The sequence below is a fragment of the Lissotriton helveticus genome, chromosome 12, assembly GCF_964261635.1.
Source record: "Lissotriton helveticus chromosome 12, aLisHel1.1, whole genome shotgun sequence".
Classification (NCBI taxonomy): domain Eukaryota; kingdom Metazoa; phylum Chordata; class Amphibia; order Caudata; family Salamandridae; genus Lissotriton; species Lissotriton helveticus.
Window position 1 is genome coordinate 779,170,619 of NC_136073.1, and position 26,797 is coordinate 779,197,415.

Sequence of the window (26,797 nt, forward strand, 5' to 3'; positions counted from 1 at the left end):
GCCCCTGAACGATCAACCACGTGACTCACTTGCCAAGACAGACTTCACTGAAGGGAGGAACAAAATGCCATACTTCATTTTTTTATGAAACTGAGAAAAATGAGTTTAGATCAGGATTCACATTCCTCCATTAGTGTACTCATACGTGCTAAAAATACGGCAAACTCTCTGAAGGAAACCTTCTGGTCGCCATCCAAGTCCATCGCCTTCATCACCTCTTTTGACAGGTCCTCGTCTTTCCCAGAGGCCTGTAGAAAGAAGAGGGAATAAACAAGAGAAGGTTTTATAAAATGAAGTAAATGTTCACAACATTCTACTTTGTTAGAAAGGAAATTTAAAGAAGCTTCCCTTCAAACACTCCCCCCCCCTCCATCCTCAATATTTGATTTATTCTATACATAGATTAATCATTTGTTAAACTGTTCATAAGACCATTCTCCAGAAACCAGTGTTTCCTAGACATTACTTTTGACCGGATGGGCCAGCCAACAAGAGACATCCAGTAGTACTGGTTGCTCAAACCCTATACCATGGCAGACGGTGGCAAGTGAGACACAGCCTTCGAGTGAAAGTTCTATGGATTTTAACACTCTTCCCAGGAAAGTCCAGTTCCTGGTTTCCTACAATGCAGTGAAGCCTAAAGCTCCATCCTTGGGGTTGCTGAATCTGTCACCTACTGCCTTAAAGAAGAACAGTATTTACCACCACAGGGGCAGCCCTAACCACCTGAACCAGGGGCTGTATTAATTTCTGCAAACAAAGGTTCAGATATGTACAACAAACATTAACAGTTGGAAATTGCTGCTTCTACATGCAGAGCCCGAACTCTAGTTAAAACTGTTTGGGCACCACTACATTGACTGAACTGTGGTTACTATTTTCGGCTCGAGTTCTTTTAAATACCATGTGGGAATTCAGTTCCTGATACATACTCTGGCAATTAATCGAATTTTGAAGCAGAGTATATAGCGGTTGGCTATTTTTAAACTGTATGCTGCTAGCACTTTTTGGCTTTGACTTACAGCAATTTTTTAAACGCTGAAATTGGCTATTCAAAAGCTCAGTTAACATTGTCCTGAGGATGACCATGTATTTATGACAACGGTCGAAACGCCGTCGACGCCACTGTGGCCACAAATTAAGGAGGACACATTGTTCTGTGTATAGGAGTTCTTATATGGTTTTTAGAACTCTTGTTTATGTAACCTCTATGTGTTTGCCACTTGTCTGGTTTTATATATGTTTCTTAATGTTTGTTATACCGACCACAAATCTGAGCTTTATATGATCTTCTAAATTTCAATAAATTTTGTATTTTTCTATAAATTACACGCACTTTTTTCTTTATTTTTCTTTCATGGGCCAGAATATTTTTTTTTGTTATTTTGTCACTGTTAATACTGTTATGAATTGTTAGTGTTTGTTGTACATATCTGAACCTTTGTTTGCAGAAATTAAACAAGAACAGTGTCAGATAAAAGACCAGGGCAACTACACCTACCTTGAACCGCCACAGCAAACATTAGTCCTTCTGCCCTCAATTTGTCAACATGAGGTTTGAACCAAAAGTTAAATTCGGGTTAGAAAGTCATTCCTCCCTTCATAGACGGAGACTAAATATGAACCCAGGGAATTGGTGGTGTTGTGGATGTTGCACGTAAGCCTAGAGCTAAAAAGAACCAGGGGGGGGGGGTTGTGTTTGAATTTCAGACTTTGAAACCAACACTAGGGAAATGTGTTCTCTCATCCAGCCTTCGAATATTTCATCAGAACAACCAGACCACCCCTGCCCTCCTCCAGACATTAACTAGGAGAAGAAAAAGAAAATGCAGAGGTTTGGAGGACAAACGAATAAAATGACTTTGGTACTTCAGATACAACAGTCTACTAGCAACTACCACAAAGGGCTAAACATTGGCTCAGCCATTAGTCATTTTACGAGCGTAGCGGAAAGTTGGGCAAGTACTAGACCAGTTCCTATACCTCAGTCATGGTAGTTTTGTGCGTTGAACCCCTTTACCCATCAGCAGTCATAGAAGGTGGGTTCTTTTAAATAGCTCAAATTAACCCATATTTTCCCCCTTAATTTGGGATACAAAAGTTCTTTCATACATGCGGGCTGAAGGCCCAATCCTGCCCATTGTTTCCAGCAAGGCTACTGGAAAGGTGTCATTTGGGTGACTAGCTTACAGGATCTGTAGAATTTTAAATTTAATAAACCTAAGCAAGACCGTTCCCGACTTCCTCCCAGAAGATCTTTGTGGTCACAAGCTCTCCTTGGCAAATGCATTGTTTATCCTAAAACGTGGTTAAAGTACACACAACTCTAGACAAACATTCAAACTATACCAAAGGGTTGCTTTTCTGAAACAAGTATGGTACACTGGATGGTGTCCAAATACCATGGCAGAAGAAGTGCTCTGCCTTCAAGGCTCAAGTGCTAGAACTCTGGGACTGTATTCTAAACATCATCTCACCCCAAGCTTCAGGCTTTCTATTAAGGGAAGAGAGCACGAGTGCTTTCCAAACACTCCTACTGAGGTCATCTTGAAGATTGCCGTTTAAGCAGCCGTGCAACCCTTCTGTAAGAGCTAAACAATAACTATCACATCTAGAGGAGACAACACTCATTCTGCACAGCTAAGTTAGTGGTGGAAGAGAGGACTTCAGTGCTAATGTCTCTATAATTATCCTGTACTTGATTCTACATCCATCAGCCCTTAAAGCTTTAAGTTTACATAGACAATACATCTCGCGAGACTAAAAAGTACTGAGAGATGACTGAACTGGCATGATATTGTCAAGCCAGCACCCAACCAGAGACATGAATAGGAACTCAGAAAGCACCTGCTAAGCTGCAAATTGCAAGTAGCATTGTGAAGGTCCAGGTATACATTGGGCTAATAAGCCCTACAAGATGAGAGAATACAGCAATATAGGCCCATATCGCACATCAAGCAGTTCTGGTGACATTTACAAAACACAAGGCTGAAGGTAGAGTTTTATCAATGTAACCTGAACCCTCCTCCCCTGCCCCCCTTTCCCCAATGGCTGTTGTGACCCTGGTATATGCAGTCAACTAATTAAAGTGGGCATCCAGTACCAGTCCAACCAACCCTTACGGTGATTTAAGAGGTCAAAGATTCCCTTTGAAAGCGATTCAAGTGGTAGCTGTGGAGACCAGCCTTTTGGCTTAATCATGAAGGAATGTGATGCATCTAATTTACTAGAATGCAACCTTATAGTATTGGTTAAATGAAAGGCAAACCACACAGTAGTTATAAAAATAGGTAAATATTAATATAATATTCTAGTACTATAAAGTATCTATAAAGTATCTTCTACATGAAGATAATCACAAAGCACACAATACTGTAGCACAGAAACAATAGTAAGTAGCACTAATACACTGAGCTCCAAGGGGAGACCAAACCACATACTAAAACAGTAGTATAAGAACCACAACTCTAATCATCTAGTGGATGTATAATCACTGGGACCCCAAGTAACCACCCAAGGTGAGCAAGTAGGGACCCCACTGAGAACAGGGTGCAGTGTGTGAACACGACTGCGTGCTCCATACAATTCTATGGGAGAGTCCTGGTTGGAGTTTTAGAGTTTAAGGACCCATCCTAATGGACTTCAAAGAAACCCAGGGAAGTTAGGATGTTGGAGAGCAACGCCACCCGTGGATACAGAGGTACCCCAGTTACCTATCCCAGGGAAGCCGGGTGCATAGCTATGCAGTGGCGTCGGAAACCGCTGGTGAATCCAATGGAGGACTTCGAAGGAGAGCTGCAGCCCGTAGGAGCTCCGGACCAATCCATCATGATGTGGTGCCAGTGGTTGCAGGGGAGTGACTCATTCATTCCAAGGGAGATCTCTTCATTTCTCCTGAATGCTCCACGGGTCCTGCACGGAGCCTGTTTGGTGCACAGGCACGAACAATGCTTCAGACGGAAGGGGGTGGGGGGACTGGTTTGAACAGACTATGCACAGGGACACCAAATGTGCCCCGCAGACTGTCGCTGGCAAGCGCACCCACCCAGCCCTTATACACTAAATCCTGTCATACCTCCCTGTGACAGAATGCCTATTGTTCTGCTGCTGAGCCAAGCTTGAGCAGGGGAAGGCAGAAGTGTGCCTCTGGTCGTCAGCAACTATTAAGTAGCCCGGAACTAGACGGCTGGTACTGGTAACACCTGGGACCTCACAAATCTTTGAGGGGTGGAATCATACCTCTTACACCGATAACTGGTGTGGGGATATGATTCCACAATGTCTACCAAACACGGTAGGGTTACATGCAGCTGTTTTAGAGTTCATCACACGGTTGCATAATGCTGTAAATGGCGGAGGCACTGACAACTGGGGAGAATACACACCGTAGGCTTCAGGGGTGTCCAGCTCATGCAGTGGCACCCTCTCACTTAAAATACCCTGCCTTCAGGATTGTTATGGCCTGCTTAAGGGGTGACTTCTAGGTTTTAAGTGCAGTGGCCCTTAGATATAGTAAACCTAAATCAAGCACCAACTACACAGGCTGCAATGGCAGGCCTGTAGGTTCCATTTTGCATGGCCTCTCATGGGTGGCATAATACATGTTTCAGCCCATGGGAGGCCTCTGGGGTACCAATGCCTTGGGTGCATGTGTACAATATACTAGGGATTGACAAGGGTACCCCAGTATCCAATCTGGAGGGTACCAAAGTGTCTAACATTACAGGTTAGGTAGAAAGCAGATAAACTGGGGTACCGATTAGTTGGATCACAGTCAAGACTAGTCAAAAACAGTATCACATTTAGCAAAAAGTGATGGTACCCATAAGAAGCAGATTCTACTTGCAGCTATATTGGGACATTTTACTTGTTACTCTGTGCACATGTTTTACATTAGAGTTGACGGAGTGTCACTTTAGAAAGTGAGAATTGGCATCCTTTGGTGCGATTCCCGAGTTCTTGCTTTGCCCAACAGATTTTGAATCCGTTTTTGCTGACTTAGGGTCTCTGCGCACTCTCACTGTGGATCAGTGTTAAAGTGCTCCTGTTGCAAATTGTGTTATGGATAGGTATTTCCAGGATGGCCATGTTTGATTTACATGTTAGCGCCTAGTAAAAGTGCACCGAGTGTGCCAGGGCCTGTAAATTCTACTAGTGGGCTGCAGCATTGATTGTGCCACCCACATGAGTAGCCCTGGAAAGGTAACTCAGACCTCCCACTGCAGAGTCTGCGCGCAGTTTGTAACTGCCATGTCGACTTGGCAAGTGCACCCACTTTCCAGGCCCTACCCTTCCATGACATGTAAGTCGCAACGAAGGTAGGTCCAAGGTACACCTGTGGGCTGGGTATGTGAAAGGGAGGACATGCCCTGATGTGTGTGGCATGTCCCGATAGTGAAATACTGCCAATTTTGTGTTTCACTATGGAAAGGCTATCTGGCCCATAGGAAAGCATGGGAGTTAATTTATAACGTTACAAGTATAACTTCCCATTGGGACCTGAGAAATTTATACTTTAGTATGCCTGAACTCAGAATCTAAAGACGCATCTTTTAGTAAAGGTGATTTTTACATTCTGTGTTTAAGACCACTTTTAGAAAGTAGGCCTTTCTTGCTTAGCCATCCTGTGTGCCTCTGCTAGGATGTGTATGGACTGTCTGGCTTTGGAGTGACAAGGGTTGGGGAGGTGCACTCTCAAATGGCCACCAGGGGGTTATTGTGTGTCCTGCCTTTCCTGAAGGAGTCAGGGCTGGGCTGAATAGACCTGGGCTGGATTCAGAGTAGTAGTAGGAGTTTACTAGCACGTGAATAGGCTCCGCCTGCCTCTGACAATGCGGTCTGCACCTCCTGCCAGGAAGCTGCACCAGAGGACAGAACTAATTCTGGTTGGGCACAGACTCTCTGCTGAGAGGACAAAGGATTTTGGGCTATAAAAAGTGGGTCCCAAACCCCTAATTTGGAGAACTGTTTTAGACCAAGAAAATAGCAAAGAAGAGCTGGAGAAGCTGTGAGGAGGATCTATTACTTTGCTAAGTGCTTTGCTGTGTGCCTGCAGTGGCCGCTTTGGTCTTGGGCAGTGAAAGGACTGAACGTTCTGCAACTTATTTCTTGGAGTATCTCCAAGGGCTTGAAGTAGAGCTTGCCCCCTGTTCAGGAAGTTTCAGGAACAGCAAAGACTTCAAGTTCTTCTGATATCAGCACTGGGGACTGTGTTTTGTGCTGCAACAGAAGAAACAGCAACCAGACAGTCTACGACACAGCTGCTGACTCCATGTCAGGAACTGAGACCTTGGTCTCACCGACAACGCCATCTGATGCCGCCCACAAAGCCGCTGCTCGCACCATGATCTGAGGGCATCGCATGCCGCACCTCTGCACTTTGCACTCCCCGATGCCTGCCAGCGCTCTGGACTTCAACCGCGAGGAGTTCGATATGCAACGTGTGTGACTTCAAGGACCCGACTACTCACGCACCGATGCCTGCAGATGCAGTGCTTTTGGAGCTCAACGAGAGGCCTCCGACACCCGGCATTTCTAAAGGTACTGTTTTGCGGGCCTTTCCAACACAGCAGTTGGCCTGTGACGCCGCAGTCAGCAAGAACAGTAGGATTGGTTTGTTCACGATGCTGTGATAGACCGGTCTATCACCTTCAATGAACTGTATTTCAGGGTTATTTTGAAAACTGAAGATTTCCAAGTACTGTATTGTGGATTTCTATTTTTTGGTCTGGTCTTAAGTATATAAAAATATTGGATATGTTTCTAAACTGGCATGGTGTCCTTTTGTAGTGCTTACACTGTATTACTGTTGGTTATGTGCAAATGCTTTACACACTGCCTCAAAGATAAGTCGGACTGCTCGTGCCAAGCTACCAAGGGGGTGAGCAGGGGTTATTTTAGGAGTATAACTCCCTTAGCTTGACTAAGAAGAAGGGCCCCTATTTGGACAAAGGTACCCACCTCTGCCAACTAGAGACCCATTACTAACAGAAAAGTTTAAAGCCTCCGTTTTTTTATTCATGTTTGATACACCACTGTGGTGTCTTTTGTTTGGGAATTATATTATAAATATTAACTACTTTTTATAAATCAGATTTTAAAATGCAAAGATCATTGTAAGAAATTCAACAAGCAATTTAAAATGTGTTTTAGTACAGTCACAAGTGTAACAAGACATGAAAAAAGAAAATAAAGAGCAATGTGGGACAGTGCATTTTTGCAGACGGACTTTTTTGATTAAAATGGTTATACACACAAGGGAGGATTCATTGGTGTGAGAAGTTGGCCTGATGTATGAGGTCTCCAATTCTGGGGGCACCTTGTATCAGTCCAAACAATCCCTTATGGTGGTGGTTGTAAGTCAACCTTAAAAGACAAGCTAACCTAATGGTAGCTTGGACTAAGCAGTCTTAGGCTAAACTCAAGAGGGCATGTGAAGCCAGCTGTTTTACCATATGCAATCCTGTAATATCAAATGAAAGGACACCGCACAAGTTATATTATAAAAATATATGTATTTATTACTAGAATAATCCCCTGTACTCTTTAGGAGTATAGAAACAAGCGTTTAAACAAAAGCACAGTTTAACATATGAAAGTTGCACAATTATGGATGAGGCCTGTGGCCACTCAAACCATATATCAAAAAAGTGGTATAATTATCACTTTACGAACAGTGGTAAGGCCTTGGGAATCGCTGGGACTACACTGGACTAACAGCAGTTAGGACGGGAGTAGCCTGCTGGAATCTGGTGCAGCGCTAAAAGCACACGCATGCACCAATGCAAAGTCAAAGGTGCGTAAAAGTTAGCGAGTTCGTTTTAGAAGTCTTCCGACTGGACTAGAACCTAGCCACTTTAAAACTTAGACACGAGGTGTAAACCACTACAGGAGCACCGGCGTTCATGAGGTTACCTCACCCACAGGAAGCGGGTGCATAGGTGCCAAAGCGTGTCGGGTTTCGTCGTGGGGTTCTATGGAGCCTGGAGATGAAGATGCTGCAGGCGGCCAGGAGAGAAGACTCCGGTTGGATCCAAGGGTGGATCGAAGATGTAGAGTACCTGAAAGCAGAGGGGACAGAGTCTGGGTCACTAGCCAGTGACCAGGAAGGAACCAGGCAATGTCGGGCGCAATCAGGTGCTTGTCACAAAGCTGGTCTCTGCTGCCACGTGGACTCTGGGGCACAGAGAATGACCCGGAGTGAATCACGAGCTGTCCCACAAAAAGGTTCTCGCTGTCGGCGGTGTTGGCTTTCAGATCGGAGTTAACAAGCCTTGGCAAGGTCAACCCATGCAGGATTGGAAGATTGCTTCTCGTTCAAACCAGCAAGGCCAGATAGATTGCTCCTTTTTAGGGGAGCGAGGGCCTGTCTGGAGCAACCAGACTAGCAGTGTAAATTCAAGGTTTCATCGGTACTGGGGCCACTAGCCAACGGGCAAGTGACCAGACCAATGCGTCAAGCAGAAAAATGCAAAAGGGCCCCACGCAGCACTCGTTGAGTGTGGAGGGGAGATCTTCGGTGCAAGAGCTGCTCGGGGCTGTGGCTTCTTAAACATCAATGCACAGCTTCGAGGGACCATAGGGAGCTGCACGGTCAGCACTTCGCAGTCTTTTCAAGATGGCTGGCTCCACGGGTCTCAGATTCGCTGGGACTGTGGATCGGGCTGTTCAAAGTCGAGGGAAACTGGTCTTGTTGATCTGTTGCTCGAGTTCTGGCAGGAACTGCAAGAAAGCAAACTGATGGGCGCTGGATGGTGCCTGTTTGCACAGGGTGGTCACTCCTAGACCACAAGGGAGATTCTTCAGTCTTCTACGTCGAGTAGGATGTCGAAGGGTCCAGAGTTTCGTTTCATAGGTTTCAGTCAGGATAATCTGATGTGCATTGGCACAGCTCCTACCTTTATTCCAAAACAAGGGGCTGGATTACCTGCTAGGTCCCTCCTATGGGTGGGACCCGGGAAGGGGGTGGTTACACCCTTCCCTTTGTCCAGTTTCACGCCAGAGCTGGGGCTTGAGTGCCCCAGAACTGGTTTGACTGGATTTTGCATGGGACACCTTGTGTGCCCCAGGCAGTGTCTAGTTTCTTTCAACCCTCCCTGCTCCAATCCACTATCTCCTGTCTGGGGTGGTGTAGCACCTCCCTGTGACAGGAAACTCTTTGTCCAAGCCTCCCCTGCCAGGTTTCGGTCACCAGCAGGAGGCCAGACTTGTGTCGGGGCAGCAGCATCCATTTTGTGATGCGGATGCTCAGGTTAGGATTAACCGCGTATAAAGTAACATGTGTTTTCCCCTCTAGAAGGGTGGAATGCTACCCCCGTCGCCAGAACTGGAGAGGGGGTAGTATTCCAAAATGTATGACACCTTACACGACATTGTTATAAAAAGAGGGATGGTCGATTACAAAACAGTTAAACAAAACATTACTTAAACAAAAAGGTACACCCACCAAGTACGTGTCATTTAGATTGCATTTAATCCAACTATTCGCAATGATTTGCTGCAGTTACACATATACTATATTTCATATTCATACAATACATGGTAAATTGTGTATAATTCTTCAATTAGTGCTCGGTGATTGTCAGATAAGAAAGGGATTTTAAAGGAGGGTGGGGTGTGATTGGAAAAGAATGAGGGACAAAGAAAAGGAATTGTGTCCTATAAACAATTCTGTTCTATTCACAGAACATTTCCAGTCATGTTACAGATCACAGTTGTTCCCAAGAAATACACTATACACATCAGCTGAGTTTAGCAAATTCGGTAGGGCGTGTATGTGTAGATAATGTTGTCGACGTTTCGACCCCCAAGTTAAGGGCGGGTGGGTCCTCAGTTTGGGGTCTTCCTCAGGACAATTAAAAACAGTGACATTGAGCACATGTCCTGGCGTTCGAGTAGTATCCTTTCTGAGTTGGGACTCGCGCCAGTAGCGTTGTTTAAGTACGCCCGTTCTTTGCAGAGCAATAGGTCTCAAACAAAAATCGTGGACGACGGTAATGGGGCCGGTCTGTCCGTGGGTGAGGCAAGCGTCCTACATCCAACGGGCGGTGAAGTTCAAAGTGTAGCTGAGTTACACCACCTGCGTGACTGCTGACGATTGATTCACAGTGAATCAATCGTCAGCAGTCACGCAGGTGGTGTAACTCAGCTACATTATCTACACATACACGCCCTCATTCTTTTCCAATCACACCCCACCCTCCTTTAAAATCCCTTTCTTATCTGACAATCACCGAGCACATTTACCATGTATTGTATGAATATGAAATATAGTATATGTGTAACTGCAGCAAATCATTGCGAATAGTTGGATTAAATGCAATCTAAATGACACGTACTTGGTGGGTGTACCTTTTTGTTTAAGTAATGTTTTGTTTAACTGTTTTGTAATCGACCATCCCTCTTTTTATAACATTGTACTGACCCAGGTCGATGAGGTAAGGGTTTACCCCATTATTACCTACCACCCACCTTACACGACATGTTTTGATAAAACCAAACCAAAGTAAGCAATAACCGCAAGGATTATAATGCACTTAAGAGTATATGGTATGGCAGTATCACTGGAAAAGCAGTAAGGAAATGGTTCCGAACACTGCAGACAGGCTCAGCTCATGCTAGAGCAGCATCTCACAAAACCAAGCACTCTGCCTCCAGGATTGTTAAGGCCTGCCATAGGAGTGACTTCTAGATGCATATGTGTCCACATATAGGTGGAGACATAGGTATACTATATCTAAGCAAGGGGTTATTACACCACCTTGCCCCAACTGAATGATCAGCCAGTTGGGTCCATTTAAATGGCCAGCCAGGGGTGGCAAAAGATATGCTGTAGCCCCTGGTAGGCCTTGGATGCACCTATGCCCTGGGCACCTATAATGCACTGTACAGGGGCTGATAAGGTGTCCAGTACCAAATTGGTGATGTACCTAAAGTACATGGATATTAATTTAGAGAGAACAGCAGGCTGTGGGTCTGATTAGCAGGCCCACAGCCACATTAAGTCGAAAACCAGTGAAGCAAAAAGCAAAAATTGGGGTGACCATAGGAAATCAGACCCTACTCCTACATAACCCCCCCCCCCCCCCCAACGCAGGGACATTAAACTAACCTTGACCAGATAAGTCTTCATGTTCTAAGTGGAAGTACCTGGAGAGACCATCTGCATTGCCATGGTCAGTCCCTTGTCTGTGCTCCACTGTAAAGTCCATCCCCTGTAGGGAAATGGAGCACCTGAGCAGTTTGGGATTCTCACCCTTCATCTGATTAAGCCACAAGGGGCTTATGGTCTGTCTGAATTAGGAAGTGAGTGCCAAACAAGTATGGTCTCAACTTCTTCAGGGCCTAAAACACAGCAAAGGCCTCCCTCTCAATGGCTGACCAACGTTTCTCTAGGGGTCAGCCTTCTGCTTACGAAAGCAATGGGCTGGTCTTGACCATCTATATTAAGTTGTAAAATCACAGCTCCCACCCCCAACTCAGAAGCATCTGTTTGGACAATGAACTGTTTGGAGTAGTCAGGACTCTTCAGGATAGGTGCGGAGCACATGGCCTTCAGGTCATCAAATGCTTTCTGACAGCTAACTGTCCACTGAACCTTTTTGGCCATCTTCTTGGATGTCAGATCATTCAATGGTGTCACAATGGACCCATAGTTCTTTACAAATTTCCTGTAATACCCAGTCAGGCCCAAGAAGGCTCTGACTTGTGTCTGGGTAGTTGGAGGAGCCCAGTCCTGTATGGCCTGGATCTTGCTCTCCAATGGTTGAACCGGACCCCCACCTACTAGGTGGCCCAGGTACACAACCTTGCTCTGCCCTATCTGGCACTTGGTAGCCTTGATAGTCAGGCCTGCCTTTTGCAGGGCCTCCAGAACCTTCAGGTGGATCATGTGATCCTCCCAGGTGGAGCTGAAGACAGCAATATCATCTAGATATGCTGCACAAAAGTCATCCAACCAAGCAAGGACTTTATTCACTAGCCGTTGGAAGGTGGCAGGTGCATTCTTCAAACCAAAGGGCATCACCACAAACTGATAATGTCCACTGGGGGTAGAGAATGCCGTTTTGGCTTTAGACTCCTCAGCTAACCTGATTTGCCAATAGCCTGCTGTGAGATCAAAGTTGCTCAGAAATTTGGCAGAAGCCAATTTATCTATGAGCTCATCTGCCCTTGGAATGGGATGAGCATCTGTCCTAGTGACAGCATTGAGACCTCTAGTCCACACAAAATCTCATTTCTCTTTCCATCTTTGGTATGAGGTTTTGGCACAAGGACTACTGGGCTGGCCCAGGGGCTCTCTGATGGCTCAATAACTCAAGTTCAAGCATTTTCTGCACCTCAGCCTTTATACAATCCCTGACATGGTCAGGTTGCCTGTAGCTTTTATTCTTCACAGGCAGGTTGTCACCAGTGTCCACCTCATGGGTGCACCAGTTAGTTTGGCTGGGTGTAAGAGAAACCAGGTCTATGAGCCTGCAACACTTGTTTGCAGTCCCATTGCTGCTGGTCAGAGAGGCTGCCTGCCAAGGCTACTCCATCCACTGAACCATCATCAGGGTTTTGGGATAACAAGTCTGGGAGAGGGTCACTCTCTTCCTCCTGTTCCCCATCTGTTGCCATTAGCAAGCCCATGTTTGCCCTGTCCACATATGCCTTCAATCTGTTTACATGGAGCACCCTGTGGGGGCTCCTAGGGGTGCCATGGTCCACCAAGTAGGTGACCTCTCCCTTTTTCTCAAGTATGGTGTGGAGTCCAGACCATTTGTCTTGGAGAGCTGCTGGGGACACTGGCTCCAACACCCACACCTTCTGCCCTGGCTGGTACTCAGTCAGAACAGCTTTTTGGTCTTGCCAAGCTTTCTGTAATTCTTGGCTGGCCTCCAGGTTTTTGGTTGCTTCCTCCATGTACTCAGCCATCCTGGAGCGGAGACCAAGTACATAGTCCACAATAGCAAGCTTAGGCTTTTTGAGAGGTAACTCCCATCCTTCCTTCACAAGACACAATGGACCCCTCACAGGGTGGCCAAACAAAAGTTCAAAAGGGCTGTAGCCAACACCCTTCTGTGGGACCGCTCTGTAAGCAAATAGTAAGCAGGGTAAAAGGATGTCCCATCTACGCCTGAGCTTTTCAGGTAACCCTTTTATCATTCCCTTTAGGGTCTTGTTGAACCTTTCAACAAGCCCATTGCACTGTGGATGATAGGGGGTGTGGTGAGGTGAACTTATAGTTCACTCTACACTCTTTCCACATTGCTTTCAAATATCCAGACAAAGTTGGTACCTCCGTCTGAAAGGACCTCCTTTGGAAAGCCCACTCTGGAGAAAACTCAAGTAGGGCTCTTGCCACAACAGGAGCTGTTGAGGTCCTCAGGGGAATTGCCTCTGGGTACCTGGTGGCATGACCCACTACCACCAGGATAAATCTGTGCCCAGATGCTGTTGGGGGATCTATTGGTCCAATAATGTCTATCCCAACTCTCTCAAAGGGCACCCCCACCACAGGTAGAGAAATAAGGGGGGCCTTTGTGGTACCACCTGATTTGCCACTGGCTTGGCAGGTGTCACAGGAGCGACAAAACTCCTTGGTGTCCTGACGTGAGGCCATTGAAAGTTAGGGACTAGTCTCTCCCAAGTCTTATTCTGGCCTAAGTGTCCTGCAAGGGGAATTTCATGGGCCAAGGTGAGAAGGAAGCCCCTAAATTGCAGAGGTATAAGCAGGCTTGGGGTCTCTAGCCTCTGAATAAAAGGAGCCCATCATCCCAATACACTATGGGTACTTTGAGCATTCCCAGCAGCAGCAGCTTGGTGTCTGAGGGGTTCAAGGGAAGGGCAAGTCAACTGAGCCTGCCCCAGATCTGCCCTTGAGGGTCCCCCTGTCCCCAGAAACTCAACCTGATCAGGTTCAAGCTCTTCCAGGACAGTCTCCTCTTGGATCACAGAATCATCCTCCTGTGAGGTCTTTTCCTCAACCTGGGGCAAGTGGGAAGGCACTGCCCTAATCCTCTTGCTCTTCCTCTTGGGTTGTGGTTGGTCTATTGTTTCAAGATCCACCACAGGTTCAGGTAGGCACTTCTTGGCCTGGGACCTGGTTACAGCAAGGACATCTGCTGAAATCCCTAGCATTTCTGCATGAGTCCTATACTCCACTTCTGACCATAAGGATTCCTCTAGATCAGTGGTTCCCAAACTTTTGACTCCTGAGGACCCCCATTGAGTCACCACTGGAAGCCGGGGACCCCCAAGCAATTTGTAGGAGTTACATTTCAAACATTAAAACAGTAATTTGAAAAAAAAAAAAAAAAAACACGTGCACAGAAAACAAATACTCACAGTACTAAGGATTTTGGAGCCAGATGTAAGACCATTTCATTTAGCGCCTCGCAATGGGCGACACATTGCGAGTGGCAAATTGCGAGTCGCTAAATGAAATTTACAACAGTGTGTTTAACACTGTTTGGGATTCCCAATGGGGTCACAAATTGCGAGGTTCATTAATATTAATGAGCCACTCGCAATTTGCGAGCCCATTGGGGATGTCAGCCCTCCCAGTGATGGTGGCCTGCTGGGCTCTGCAGGCCACCATGTCTCGGACTGCTTTTAAATAAAGCAGTTTAAAAAAAAAAATGCAGCCTGTTTACCATGCATTTAAAAAAAAAGAAAATGAAATGTTTTCGTTTCATTTTCTAAGGGTAGGCAGAGGTCCCTGGGACCACTGCCTGACCTAAAAAAATAATTTTGCATGCATTTGCAAAGGGGAAGGGGTCCCTGGGGACCCCTTCACATTTGCGAATGCATTACCATCTACTTAAAGTAGGTGGTAATTGCGACTGTTTTGCGCAAACCTTTGTACATTGTTCTGAGATTCGCTATTTGGAAGGGAATGCCCCTTCCAAATAGCAAGTTGCAAAACCTATTTAGAGAGTCGCAAACAAATTGCGTCTCAGGAAATAGGCTATGTACATGGCCCAATAGGTTTTTGCATGCGCAAACGGGTTCGCGAAACCATTCGTGGATATAAAAACAGATCTGGCCCTTAGTATTTTATATTGAACTAATAGCCCCTCTGTCACATGTATTTCATTTGTTTTGTAGCATCTCTCATACCATTGTAGGATGTCAGAGCACTTTACATCACACACATATAGAGACATTGAATCATACTGCAAAACAGTGTGTATATAAAATGTTTGGTTTGAGTGCTTGGTCTGGAAAAGCACAAACCCATGATTCAGAGCATAACACAGTGGCTAGCATTGACTTTAACATTAAAAATGTATTTCCACCCAAATATATCTTTTTAGCAGCATCAGGATAATGAATAACTGGGACAAAATACAAGTTACTAACTGGTACCATGCAGTTTGCAAGCAGCTCTTTGATGACAGTTTATAGGTCCCTCTGCTAGATTATGATTGTAACTTATGAAGTGCACAGTAACGAAAGAATCTGACAAAAGCAGTAACCACGAACCTAGGCACATAAAATGCTGCTTTGTAAGATGCATGTTACACGTTCTTTACAGTAGGCACATTAACCCTCTGTGCTACATTAGTTAAATCAAAGCTGCCACTGAACAAAACTCTCCTCGCTCTTCAACAGGTACATTAATCACTGGCATTCTCTTGACACTTTTATTGTTGCTGGAAAGCTGCTAATTATACAAGAAATATTTGAGCTTTTAAAACTGTTGCCTACGGACCCCCTGGGAATGTGTCACGGACCCCTGGGGGTCCGCGGACCACAGTTTGGGAAACACTGCTCTAGATCATTGCCCAAAAGACAGTCAACTGGGAGGTCTGCACTCAACTTTGAGGCCAGTTACCCCTCCCCAGGAGAATTTAACAGCCACACTATGTGTAGTAGTGGCATTGCTAGCATTGGTCACTAGGTAGTTCTCACCTAGTAGGATTTGTCCAGGGACCACAAAGTTAGGTGTCACCATAGTGACACTGGCACATGTGTCCCTGTAGACCTGAGCCAGTTTCTCATTCATCAAAGGCGTCTGCCTATACTTGCCCAAAGTATTGGGACTCATAGGAGTGGTCACAGATATGTCCACATCATATAGCAGAACTGCCCGAGTAGGGATTCTGACTAGGCCAGCCTCCATCTCAGTACCCATGGTTAACCCCACTAATCCCTTGGGTTGTGCACTATCACTGCTAACTGTACTAGGGGGTGCAGGTGCCTTAGGGGCTGCAGTGATAGGTACTGGATTTTTCTTAGTGCACTCACTACCTCAGTGAGAAACTGATTTACAGTTATTGCACCAAGGTTTCTTTTGGCCATCCTTCTCGTTTCCATTTTGGGATCCACCCTCCTTATTAGATTTATTTTGGGGGCCTGAAGAAGACTTCTGGTCTTTTTCTTATCTCCACCCTTCTGGTCTGCCTTCTTTTGATCACCTCCATGGTTCTGGGGTTTCTGCTTAACCCTTGTTCTGACCCACATGTCTGCCTTCTTTTCCAATTATTGGGGAGAGGTCAGATCTGAGTCAATAAGGTTGTTGGACCTGGCCTCGTGGCATGGTCCCACTCCTCCCGCATGGCGGGCCCTGGACAGCATCGACCCCTGTCCCCCGGCCTAAAGCTATCCCCTCCAACCTTCACAAGAGCCGCCACCCCTGGCAACCCCCGGCTCTCCCCCTTAGGATCCCGGCGACCCCTACTCGCCCCACTCTGCGGATCCGACCCCAATCCCGGGCCACCATTTCAGGTGGCGACTCCATCTTGGACCCTCCACGTCTGGACCACGTGACTGCGGCCGACCCCTGCCACAGCCCCCGCGAAGCCCCGACATCGAGGCACCAAGATCCAACCAGATGGTAAAGCGGCCACTTGACGGATCAAGGAGGGGGGGGGGTTTCGCTGGGCCCCCAGCCGTCCCCGGACGCATGGTTTCGATCGCCCTCCGGCCTCCCGGGGCGCTGGCTCCACCCCCCTGCTGGGTGTCTGGGTACTCTCATCCCTGCCCCTCTGACCCCCAGGCGCGAGGGTCCGGACATCAAAGGACTCCAGACCTATATCTGGGGCAGCTCTGGACTGGGTCGGCAGTTGTATCCTGGAGTCGAGAGCCCTGCTGTCGCGGCTGACCCTGAGAAGAACTCGCTACTTTGAACCCTGAACCTCTGGAGCCTGCTGGCGCTGCCGCGGCCCAACCTTGCTGAAACCACCTTTGGAGTCCTGCTGGCGCTGCCGTGGCCCAACCTTGCTGAAACCACCTTTGGAGTCCTGCTGGCGCTGCCGTGGCCAAACCTCGCTGAAACCATCTTCGGAGCCTGCTGGCGCTACCACGGCCCGACCTCGTGGAACCCCCCCCCCCCCAGGTCAAGGATTGAGAACTGAGCGTAGGGTAACCCTGTGCCAGACTGGTACCAAGACTGTCCCGCTACCCTTTACCCCCAGTTACCGAGACCCTAAGGATCCCTCGATCCGTTTGTACATATTGCCGAAAGGACCAATCGCTATTGCTGATAAAGATTCTAAGACGTTACCCTCTTGTGTGGTGTCCCTTTGTAGTGGTGTGATTGATCTGCTGTGACGATTCTAGGAGAGGACCCCCATCCAGGAGGCCTCGACGGCGCTCGGCCAATTCCATAAGGAGAGGTGGGTCTCGGGGTGGTCAGTCAGACATCTTCTGCCTCCCCAGGGACCGCCTTTCTAACAAAGGTGTTGATGTAATAGCTGGTTCTGACAGTTATTTAGGATCGGTTCTCATTATTAGATTGTACAATCCTGTATAGTCTGAGACTTTACTTCCCTGCAACCAACCCTCCAGAGCCTTAGTGGCACAATCAACAAAATCAGTCCAGTCCTGAGTCTGAGCTTTTTGGGTATCTCTGAACAACCTGTATTGCTCAGTGGTTAGGCCAAACCCATCAATAAGACACTCTTCAGGACAGAGTAGTTTTAGCATCCTCGGGTCTAACAGTGAGGAGCTGGTCTCTCCCTTTCTCAGAAAATGAGTACCATAAGATTGCTGCCCACTGTTCTTGAGGAACCTGCTGTACCATGCAGGCTCTCTCCAGAGCAGTCATCCATTTGTGGAGGTCATCCCCTTCCTTGTAGGGGGGCACAATCTTGGTCAGGTTTCTAGGTTCATAGGTCCTGTCTCTTTAGGAATAATGCTGCCACCAGTGGGTATCTCCCCACACAGTCTTTTTCCCCCTGCTAAAGCAAGTTTAGCTTTTGGGCCAGGGCGATCTCTTCCCTCTCTATCTGGAGCTTGACAGCTCTCATCCTGGCCTTATGCTCTTTTCTGGGGGGGGGGGGGGAAAAGAGTCATTCCCCTTTGAGATTCCCTTGAGGCACTAGAAAGGTGAGATTCCCTGGAAGGAGATCTCTTCTATTGCCTGGGAGTATTCTGCTATAGAATCTGAGGAGGTGCTGGCCCTCTCCATTTCCATGTAGGTCCAAGTTGGTTAGGTTAAGCCTCCCGATTCGATTTCGATTAAAAAAAACTTTATTCGATTCCAGCAAAGAATCATAAAAGTCAAAACAATACATTTAAAACATAGTTTGAAAATCATTTGAAAACAATTTTGAACTATAACACTTGTTTAAACATTTGGTTATATAATCAAAAATCAAAATTGTAGCCCATAGCTTTTCAATCCATTTAGGCTAAGTTAATCATAAGTTCCTAATGCCTATGAAAAAATCAATGGCAGAAAAGATCATAAACAACAATATGGATGGGCTACAAAACAAATTCATAGAGCCAAGGTTAACCATACCGTTTTCTAATCATAAATGACACACGTATAAAATTTAGCATTGCACAGCAAACATCAGATGTGGACAAGGTTAACAAATGGTCATAACCCTCTTTATAATGGCATGGTTGCTTTTCCTTAAGGATCGGCTTAATAAACCTGATTCTCGGATCCTTATATAAGGGGCAAAAGAGAACAAAATGCATGGTACTTTGGCTAACCCTATTGTTACAGGGACAGGGGGGCAGTCTCTCACACCAACTCCCCTGTTTTGGAAACGCAAAAAGAAAATGCAAAATGTGTAACCTAAACCTTGTCAAATAGAATCGCCATTGTACATGATGTGTAAAGGTTAAATAAAACTGATGCTGAAAAGTAACCTTAAGAGCGTGAGGCCTAACCAAAGAATGCACAAGTGAGGATTTCCAATAACTTAATTTGATAACAGATTTAATATCTCCCCGAATATTTTCAGGGTTATCAAAAATGTCACCAAGGCCTATTTTGTGGAGTGTTGTATTAACGTAGGATAGCCACGGGATCTTATTCGTGTTTGACAATTTTAAACAATCCCGAAGGATGTCTCTAGATAATTGTAGATCCTCCGATAGCCATATTTTGCCCCATAATAATAGGGGGGAAAGATGTATAATGTCACTCACATAACTCAGACCTATCTCCTCATGGGCAAATCTATTTGAAGAACTTAATGGGATAGCCAGTAGACGCTTCAAAAATTTGTTCTCAATGGTTTGTATTATGTCAGGGCTTTCAGTTCCCCAAACCCCTGCCCCATAGGTAGCTACCGACACACATTTCGCATTATACAAAGATTTTAGATGATCAACGGGTTTTTGACCCAGCTTCCCACAGAAACGAAACAGACCTTCAATAGAGCGACTAGCACTCTGTACTCGGGTCTTCATTAACGGGCCCAGCTTAATTTGGTATTGAAAAGGTTTCCCAAATAGTTAAAATTTTCCACCTTTTCAATAATGGCACTATCTACTACAAACTTTCTGGTTTTTGTGCCCTTTGGGCCACAGACCATGACAAAGGATTTAGAAAAGTTTACCTTCAGGTCCAAGTCCAACATAAAGCTATGAAAAGCATCAAGACATTGCTGCATGCTATTTCCTGTGAGTGTCATCAATACCGTATCGTCGGCATAAGAAAGCATCGGTATGCTCCTACCATTAACCTTAGGGAAATCGTGGCAGTGGTCCAACAGATATTTTTCCAACCCATTAGTATAAACTAGAAACAAAAAGGGGGCTAAAATACATCCTTGACGGACACCCTCAGTCGAGGGGATGGATTTAGTTTTCTCTCCGCCTGGGTCAAACCTTATGGCTACTGTGGTTGCTTCATGGAGTCTACGTAGCAAGTGGATCAATGGTTCCTCGAAACCCATAGTATCCATCATTTCCCACAGCTTGCTTCGACACAGTGTCGAATGCACTAGAGAGGTCCATGAAGGCAAGGTGGATGGAAGAGTTCATTGCCTTCATGTATTTCCCTATAATCAGAGCCAGGTTCAGGCACTGTTCGACGGTGCCTTTGCCTTTTCGGAACCCATATTGGGAATCTACGATAAGGCCCACCGAGTCTGCCCATGTTTCTAGTCTGGCTAAAATGACCCTACCCAGTATCTTGCATGATGCATCAATTAGGGAAATTGGACGATAGCATCGGGGATCAGATCTGTTGCCTTTCTTGAAAATCGGCACCACTACTGCCTCCTTCCATGAAGTTGGAATACGGCTGATAACAACTGCTCTAAATACAACAAAAATGGAGCCCAAATCTTAATATTGTGTTAAGCCTCCCAATTGGTACCTGGATATCCCCTTGACCCTCATCTGAATCATTTTGTTCTGGGTTCAACTCCTCATCTTCTGCTTCTGGGGTGGTGTTCTCAGTATCTGGGGCGTTCACTCCTTCTGCGGAATTACCTGAGGGAACTGCACTAGCTTTCTCAAGATCATCCTTCTCTAGGATGGCTATCAGGACAGGAATGGTAGGGTTGGGACCCTTTTTGAGCTTCCTTGTAGTACACAAGGCACTCAAGTCCTTGAAGCTGAGTTTGTCATAGCTGGAAGGTGCCTTGGTAAGGGCACCTACCACAGGCAGAGCAATGGGTTGCTCACCTGTGCCAGACTCTAGTGAGGTGTAAGTGATGCACTTACCGATGATTAAAAAGAAAGAGAGTACCCTTATAATAACACCCACAGGAACAGGGTAATGCGGAAAAAAACTTTAGTGTTCCCTGGCTTGTTGATTCAAATGGGGAACCCAATCATTCATACATCTCCTTATATTATCACTCTATTTGTTCATACACCTTGTGCTATAGTAGAACCACAAAAACATAGAATGTGTGTACAAAAACTTCAGAATCTTTTTAAAAAAATGATATATTCAGTACATTATAAAACATGAATTCACCACAGATAATAAAAACAATCCAATCAATTAAAAAATGCCTCGGTTTTTTGTGTGTTATGATCGAATACATAAGCCCAAGATATACACATTAACACACTTTGCAAAGCATCAAATTACAAATGAACAGTATTTATAAAATATACACAATTAATACATCCCCCAACGGGGTAGTCGACGCGTTTCGGTGGTTGTGGCAATCAGCCCCACCTTCCTCAGGACAATTCTGATGTACACAAGTATCTCATAAAAATATCCCTTTCTATTCAGGACATCTAACTGAAGTGAACCTTCTATGGCGGCTTATTGAAGTCTCGCTCTGTTGTTTTTTAGGCAAGATCCATCATTTTGCTCGTAGTAGTTATTCAGTTCTCATTTCTAGCAGTTATGTTCAATTCTGCCTTAATTCAGGTAAACCGATATTTTCACCGGTGTACTCTTTGGTATCGTTGTCATAGTGCCTTTATTTTTTCTACTTATTCTTATGTTCCTCTCAGTTTGCTGTTTTTATTTACTGATTCCAATTCTTTGTTGTCTGGTTTAATGTCTTAATGTGGAAAACCCGTGTTTCTTCTGCTCCGAAATAGACTTCCATCAATTCTCCTTCTTGCAGGGGTCGTGCGACTTGGCGTCTACCGCTTCCACCGGTGTCTCCTCAGCGTTTGAATTCCTGAAGCATTTACCTACACTAAGTGTTTTCCTACTGGAACCTTGCTAGTGAGTTGTAGTCAGGGTGTGCTAAGCCCTTCTATCTACAACTACTAAGTTCAGTAGAACTTAAATATGTAAGCTTTGTTTATATGTACCTATGGTACTTAATGGGATCTTTCAATTTGATAAAAAGATTGCAATGGTAAAACAGCAAGTTCAAATCCCAACCGCTGCACACCAATGTGAGAAGTTGACCTGATGTATGATGTCTCCCAATTCTGGGGGCACCTTGTATCAGTCCAAACAATCCCTTATGGAGGTGGTTGTAAGTCAACCTTAAAAGACAAGCTATCCACAGTCTTAGGCTAAACTCAAGAGGGCATGTGAAGCCATCTGTTTTACCATATGCAATCCTGTAATATCAAATGAAAGGACACCACACAAGTTATATATTATAAAAATATATGTATTTATTACTAGAATATTCCTCTGTACTCTTTATGAGTATAGAAGCACAAGCGTTTAAACAAAAGCACAGTTTAACATGAAATTTGCACAATTATGGATGAGGCCGGTGGCCACTCAAACCATATATCAAAAAAGTGGTACAAGTATCACTTTACGAACAGTGGTAAGACCTGGGGACTTGGGAATCGCTGGGACTACACTGGACTAACAGCAGTTAGGACGGGAGTAGCCCGCGTGAATCGGGTGCAGCGCTAAAAGCACACGCATGCACCAATGCAAAGTCAATGGTGCGTAAAAGTTACAAAGTTACTGTTTTAGAAGTCTTTCGACTAGACTAGAACCTAGCCACTTAAAACTTAGACACTAGAGGTGTAAACCACTACAGGAGCACCGGCGTTCACGAGTTACCTCACCCACAGGAAGCGGGTGCATAGGTGCCAAAGCGTGTCGGGTTTCGTCGTGGAGTTCTATGGAGCCTGGAGATGAAGATGCTGCAGGCGGCCAGGAGAGAAGAGTCCGGTTGGATCAAAGGGTGGATCGAAGATGTAGAGTACCTGAAAGCAGAGGGGACAGAGTCTGGGTCACTAGCCAGTGACCAGGAAGGAACCAGGCAATGTTGGGCGCAATTAGGTGCTTGTTGCGAAGTTAGTCTCCGCTGCCACGTGGACTCTGGGGCACCGAGGAGGACCTGGAGTGAATCACGAGCTGTCCCACAAAGGCTCTCGCTGTCAGCGGTGTCGGCTTTCAGATCGTAGTTAAGCCTTGGCAAGTGCAACCCACGCAGGATTGGAAGATTGCTTCTCGTTCGTACCAGCAAGGTCTGATAGATTGCTCCTTTTTAGGGGAGCGAGGACCAGTCTGGAGCAACCAGACTAGCAGTGTAAATTCAAGGTTTCGTCGGTACTGGGGCCACTAGCCAACAGGCAAGTGACCAGACCAATGCGTCAAGCAGAAAAATGCAAAAGGGCCCCACGCAGCACTTGGCGAGTGTGGAGGGGAGATCTTCGGAGCAAAAGCTGCTCGGGGCTGGGGCTTCTCAAACCCAAATGCACAGCTTCAAGGGAGCCTCTGGAGCTGCATGGTCAGCACTTTGTAGTTTTTCCAAGATGGCCGGCTCCACGCTTCACAATGCCTCCACGGGTCTCAGATTCGCTGGGACTGTGGATCGGGCTGTTAGAAGTCAAGGGAAGCTGGTCTTGTTGATCGCTGTCGCTCGAGTTCCGGTGGGAACTGCAACAAAGCAAACCGTTGGGCGCTGGATGGTGCCTGCTTGCACAGGGTGGTCACTCCTTGACCACAAGGGAGATTCTTCAGTCTTCTACGTCGAGTAGGATGTCGAAGGGTCCAGAGTTTCATTTCATAAGTTTCAGTCAGGATAATCTGATGTGCATTGGCACAGCTCCTACCTTTATTCCAAATCAAGGGGCTGGATTACCTGCTAGGTCCCTCCTATGGGTAGTTACACCCCTTTCTCTTTGTCCAGTCGCACCAGAGTTGGGGCTGGAGTGCCCCAGAACCAGTTTGACTGGATTTTGCATGGGACACCTTGTGTGCCCCCGGCAGTGTCTAGTTTCTTTCAACCCTCCCTGCTCCAATCCACTATCTCCTGTCTGGGGGGTATACAACCTTTACCTCGCATTTTTTACCACGCAATACCATTACAACCCTGGCATTACAACGCAAACCATTACAACGCATTGCGCTGGGGGCGCTCTAGGATAGGGAATAAGTTTAATTTTCTATCCAACACCTTCCCTAGTGTCCACGGGGACTGGAGTTGGAATAGAAAATTATACTTACCACTATCCAGCACCTCTAAGCGCTATGCGTTGTAAAGGTATGCGTGGTAAAGTCATACATCCTGTCTGGGGTGGTGTAACACCTCCCTGTGACAGGAAACTTTGTCCAAGCCTCCCCTGCCAGGTTTCGGTCAGCAGCAGGAGGCCAGATTTGTGTCGGGGCAGCAGCATCCATTTTGTGATGCGGATGCTCAGGTTAGGATTAACCGCGTTTTAAGTAAAGTAACATGTGTTTTCCCTCTAGAAGGGTGGAATGCTACCCCCGTCGCCAGAACTGGCGAGGGGGTAGTATTCCAAAGTGTATGACACTTTACACGATAAGTTTTGATAAAGCCAAACCAAAGTTAGCAATAACCGCGAGGATTATAATGCACTTAAGAGTATATGGTATGGCAATACCCTGGAACAGCAGTAAGGAAATCGTTCTGAACTCTGCAGACAGGCTCAGCTCATGCTAGAGCACCATCTCACATAAAACCAAGCATTCTGCCTCCAGGATTGTTAAGGCCTGCCATAGGAGTGACTTATAGGTGCATATGTGTCCAGATATAGGTTTAGACATAGGTATAAGATATCTAAGCAAGGGGGTGATTACACCACCTTGCCCCAGCTGAGTGATCAGCCAGTTGTGTCGATTTAAATGGCCAGCCAGGGGTGGCAAAAGATATGCTGCAGCCCCTGGTAGGCCTTGGATGCACCTATAGTGCACTGTACAGGGGCTGATAAGGTGTCCAGTACCAAATTGGTGATGTACCTAAAGTACATGGATATTAAGTTAGAGAGAGAACAGCAGGCTGTGGGTCTGATTAGCAGGCCCACAGCCACATTAAGTCAAAAACCAGTGAAGCAAAATGCAAAAATTGAGTGGACCATAGGAAAGCAGACCCTACTCTCCTACAATTGGTAAATGTTTTCATCGGGGATGGGCCTGCATGTGGAGGCCTGTCCGGTACGGTAATGATTGTTCTAAAAATAGCACTAAGACTGTGAAAGCATGATAACTGCATTTAACATTTGTTTTGTGAAGTTAAATATCCTGCAAATGAATTCAGCACTGAATCATGGTACGTAATTCTCAGCAAGACATTTTCTGTAAATTACACTCTTTGAAACTGGCAAACATTCATTAGGTATATATTTAAAGATCTATATAGGTTTTAGGTTGTACTCACAGACAGACTTGGGAACTCTACCTTCAGAAGCTTGGACAGCTCGTCCTGGTTCAGCTCTCCATCCTTACCATCAGCTCCAGAGTATTTCTTGAATGTCTGGATCATAGCCCCACACAGCTCTTCCAGATGCATCTTTACTGTTTCGATCTGTAAAGCAAGTACACAAACCCTCAGTCTTGTTCCAAAACATTACCAGCTTTAAAATGACAGAAGATCACTCTAGCTTCTTGGCTGTGCTTAAGAGTGTGTGCACTTAAGTTGCATTTAAATTCATGTTTCATGGAAGACATTTTATTTTTTGTGTTCACAATAAGAATGTCTGTGGGTACGACTGGGTATCCTGGTGCACTGCAAGGTCATCATTTATTGTGCTTTAAAAGCCAATGCAAGAGACTATTATGAAAAGTGTTGTAAATGCACCATTTTCACACACATTTTCTTGGGGGAACCCCCCCCCCCCCCAATCTCACCTGGTAGTGGTCAGGCTTACTCTATGCATGGTTTGGGCCAGTGTGTAACGAAACTTAAGGGGGGCCCCTGCAAAAAGCACAGATGGGCCCCTCCCACCTGTCCCTCCTCTTTTGCTGAGGGGACCCCATGAAGCTTGCCCCCCCTCCACCCATCACCCCCACCATGGGGGCTTAAGTTACGCCACTGATTTGGACTGGTCTGACAAAATGGGCCAAGTCTGCTTTAGGTTTACAGTCCGACCCTACCCACCAGCACCTTTTATGGGGACTAGGACTTATGTTTATTATCAGACTATTACCCAGAGCAAGAGAGAAAAAAGCATTGCCAAAGCAAATGTCTCGCCTCTGGGCTTGGTCAATGGTTTTAAGCACGCTACAGATCTATTTGGAGAAATGTGTAAATCTGAGACTACTCAAAAGCCACATTTTGAGAAGACAGGATGTCTGCAGTATCATGGAACACACAAACGGATAGCTAAAATCTCATTTACTCAACAGCAGAAATCGTTCTTCGTGACAGAAATGAGCTCTCACATCTACATACACGACAGATTGTTTAACTTTAGATGGGAGGAGACCTCCGCCTGGAGTGTGATTAGAAATAGCAGGTTCCAAAGGATCATAAAGAGTCGGGGAAGGGAATAAAAGCGGCACAACGGAGGAAAATGGTTAAAAGTACAGCCCCACCTCCCCAATCTCACGTGGTAGTGGTCAGGCTTACTCGCTATGCATTGTTTCACAGAAGGGACTTGCTTTTGTCTCCCTGCCACAGAGATGGACGTTGTGAACTCTGAAAACGTGTTTTATTTTATTTATTTAATGCATTTATATAGCGCTGACTTTATCCGGAGGTGTCAGAGCGCTGTACAATAGAACGTTACAAAAATAAACAGGAGACTAGAAGAGGTAGGGTAAAACCATAGAAGGCATGAACACAATATCAAACACATCAAGCAAGGGTGAGGAATGTACTAGGAAATATTAAAAATGTACAATGAACAAACTTCCTAGAGGGGTCTGAGAATGAAGATATTAGTTCTGAAAGTGTCTTTGGAAGAGAAGAGATTTGAGGTCCGC

The 26,797-nt window shown here is 45.8% G+C and overlaps 2 protein-coding genes across 3 annotated transcripts in view; both read right to left on the reverse strand.

Moving 5' to 3' along the window:
* LOC144798305 (protein S100-P-like) overlaps window positions 1-26,797 on the reverse strand; it is a 204,742-nt gene that overhangs the window by 87,724 nt on the left and 90,221 nt on the right. The window lies entirely within an intron of this gene.
* On the reverse strand, window positions 83-25,392 carry LOC144798602 (protein S100-P-like). Of its 2 annotated transcripts, none has more exons than XM_078669558.1 (2): window positions 25,272-25,392; window positions 83-248 (listed from the first exon to the last, which is right to left on the reverse strand). In XM_078669558.1, the coding sequence occupies exons 1-2, from the start codon at window positions 25,380-25,382 to the stop codon at window positions 111-113; spliced, it is 249 nt and encodes an 82-aa protein (XP_078525684.1). In that variant the 5' UTR covers window positions 25,383-25,392; the 3' UTR covers window positions 83-110. The 2 variants fall into 2 exon arrangements, with proteins under 2 accessions (XP_078525684.1, XP_078525683.1); XM_078669557.1 differs by having other exon boundaries at window positions 25,251-25,392.

Coding starts and splice junctions, on each gene's coding strand:
- LOC144798602 (XM_078669557.1), bottom strand. CDS start 25,382: ATGCATCTGGAAGAGCTGTGTGGGGCTATGATCCAGACATTCAAGAAA. Junction 249..25,250: donor TAGAGTTCCCAAGTCTGTCT/GTGAGTACAACC, acceptor TTCTTTCTACAG/GCCTCTGGGAAAGACGAGGA.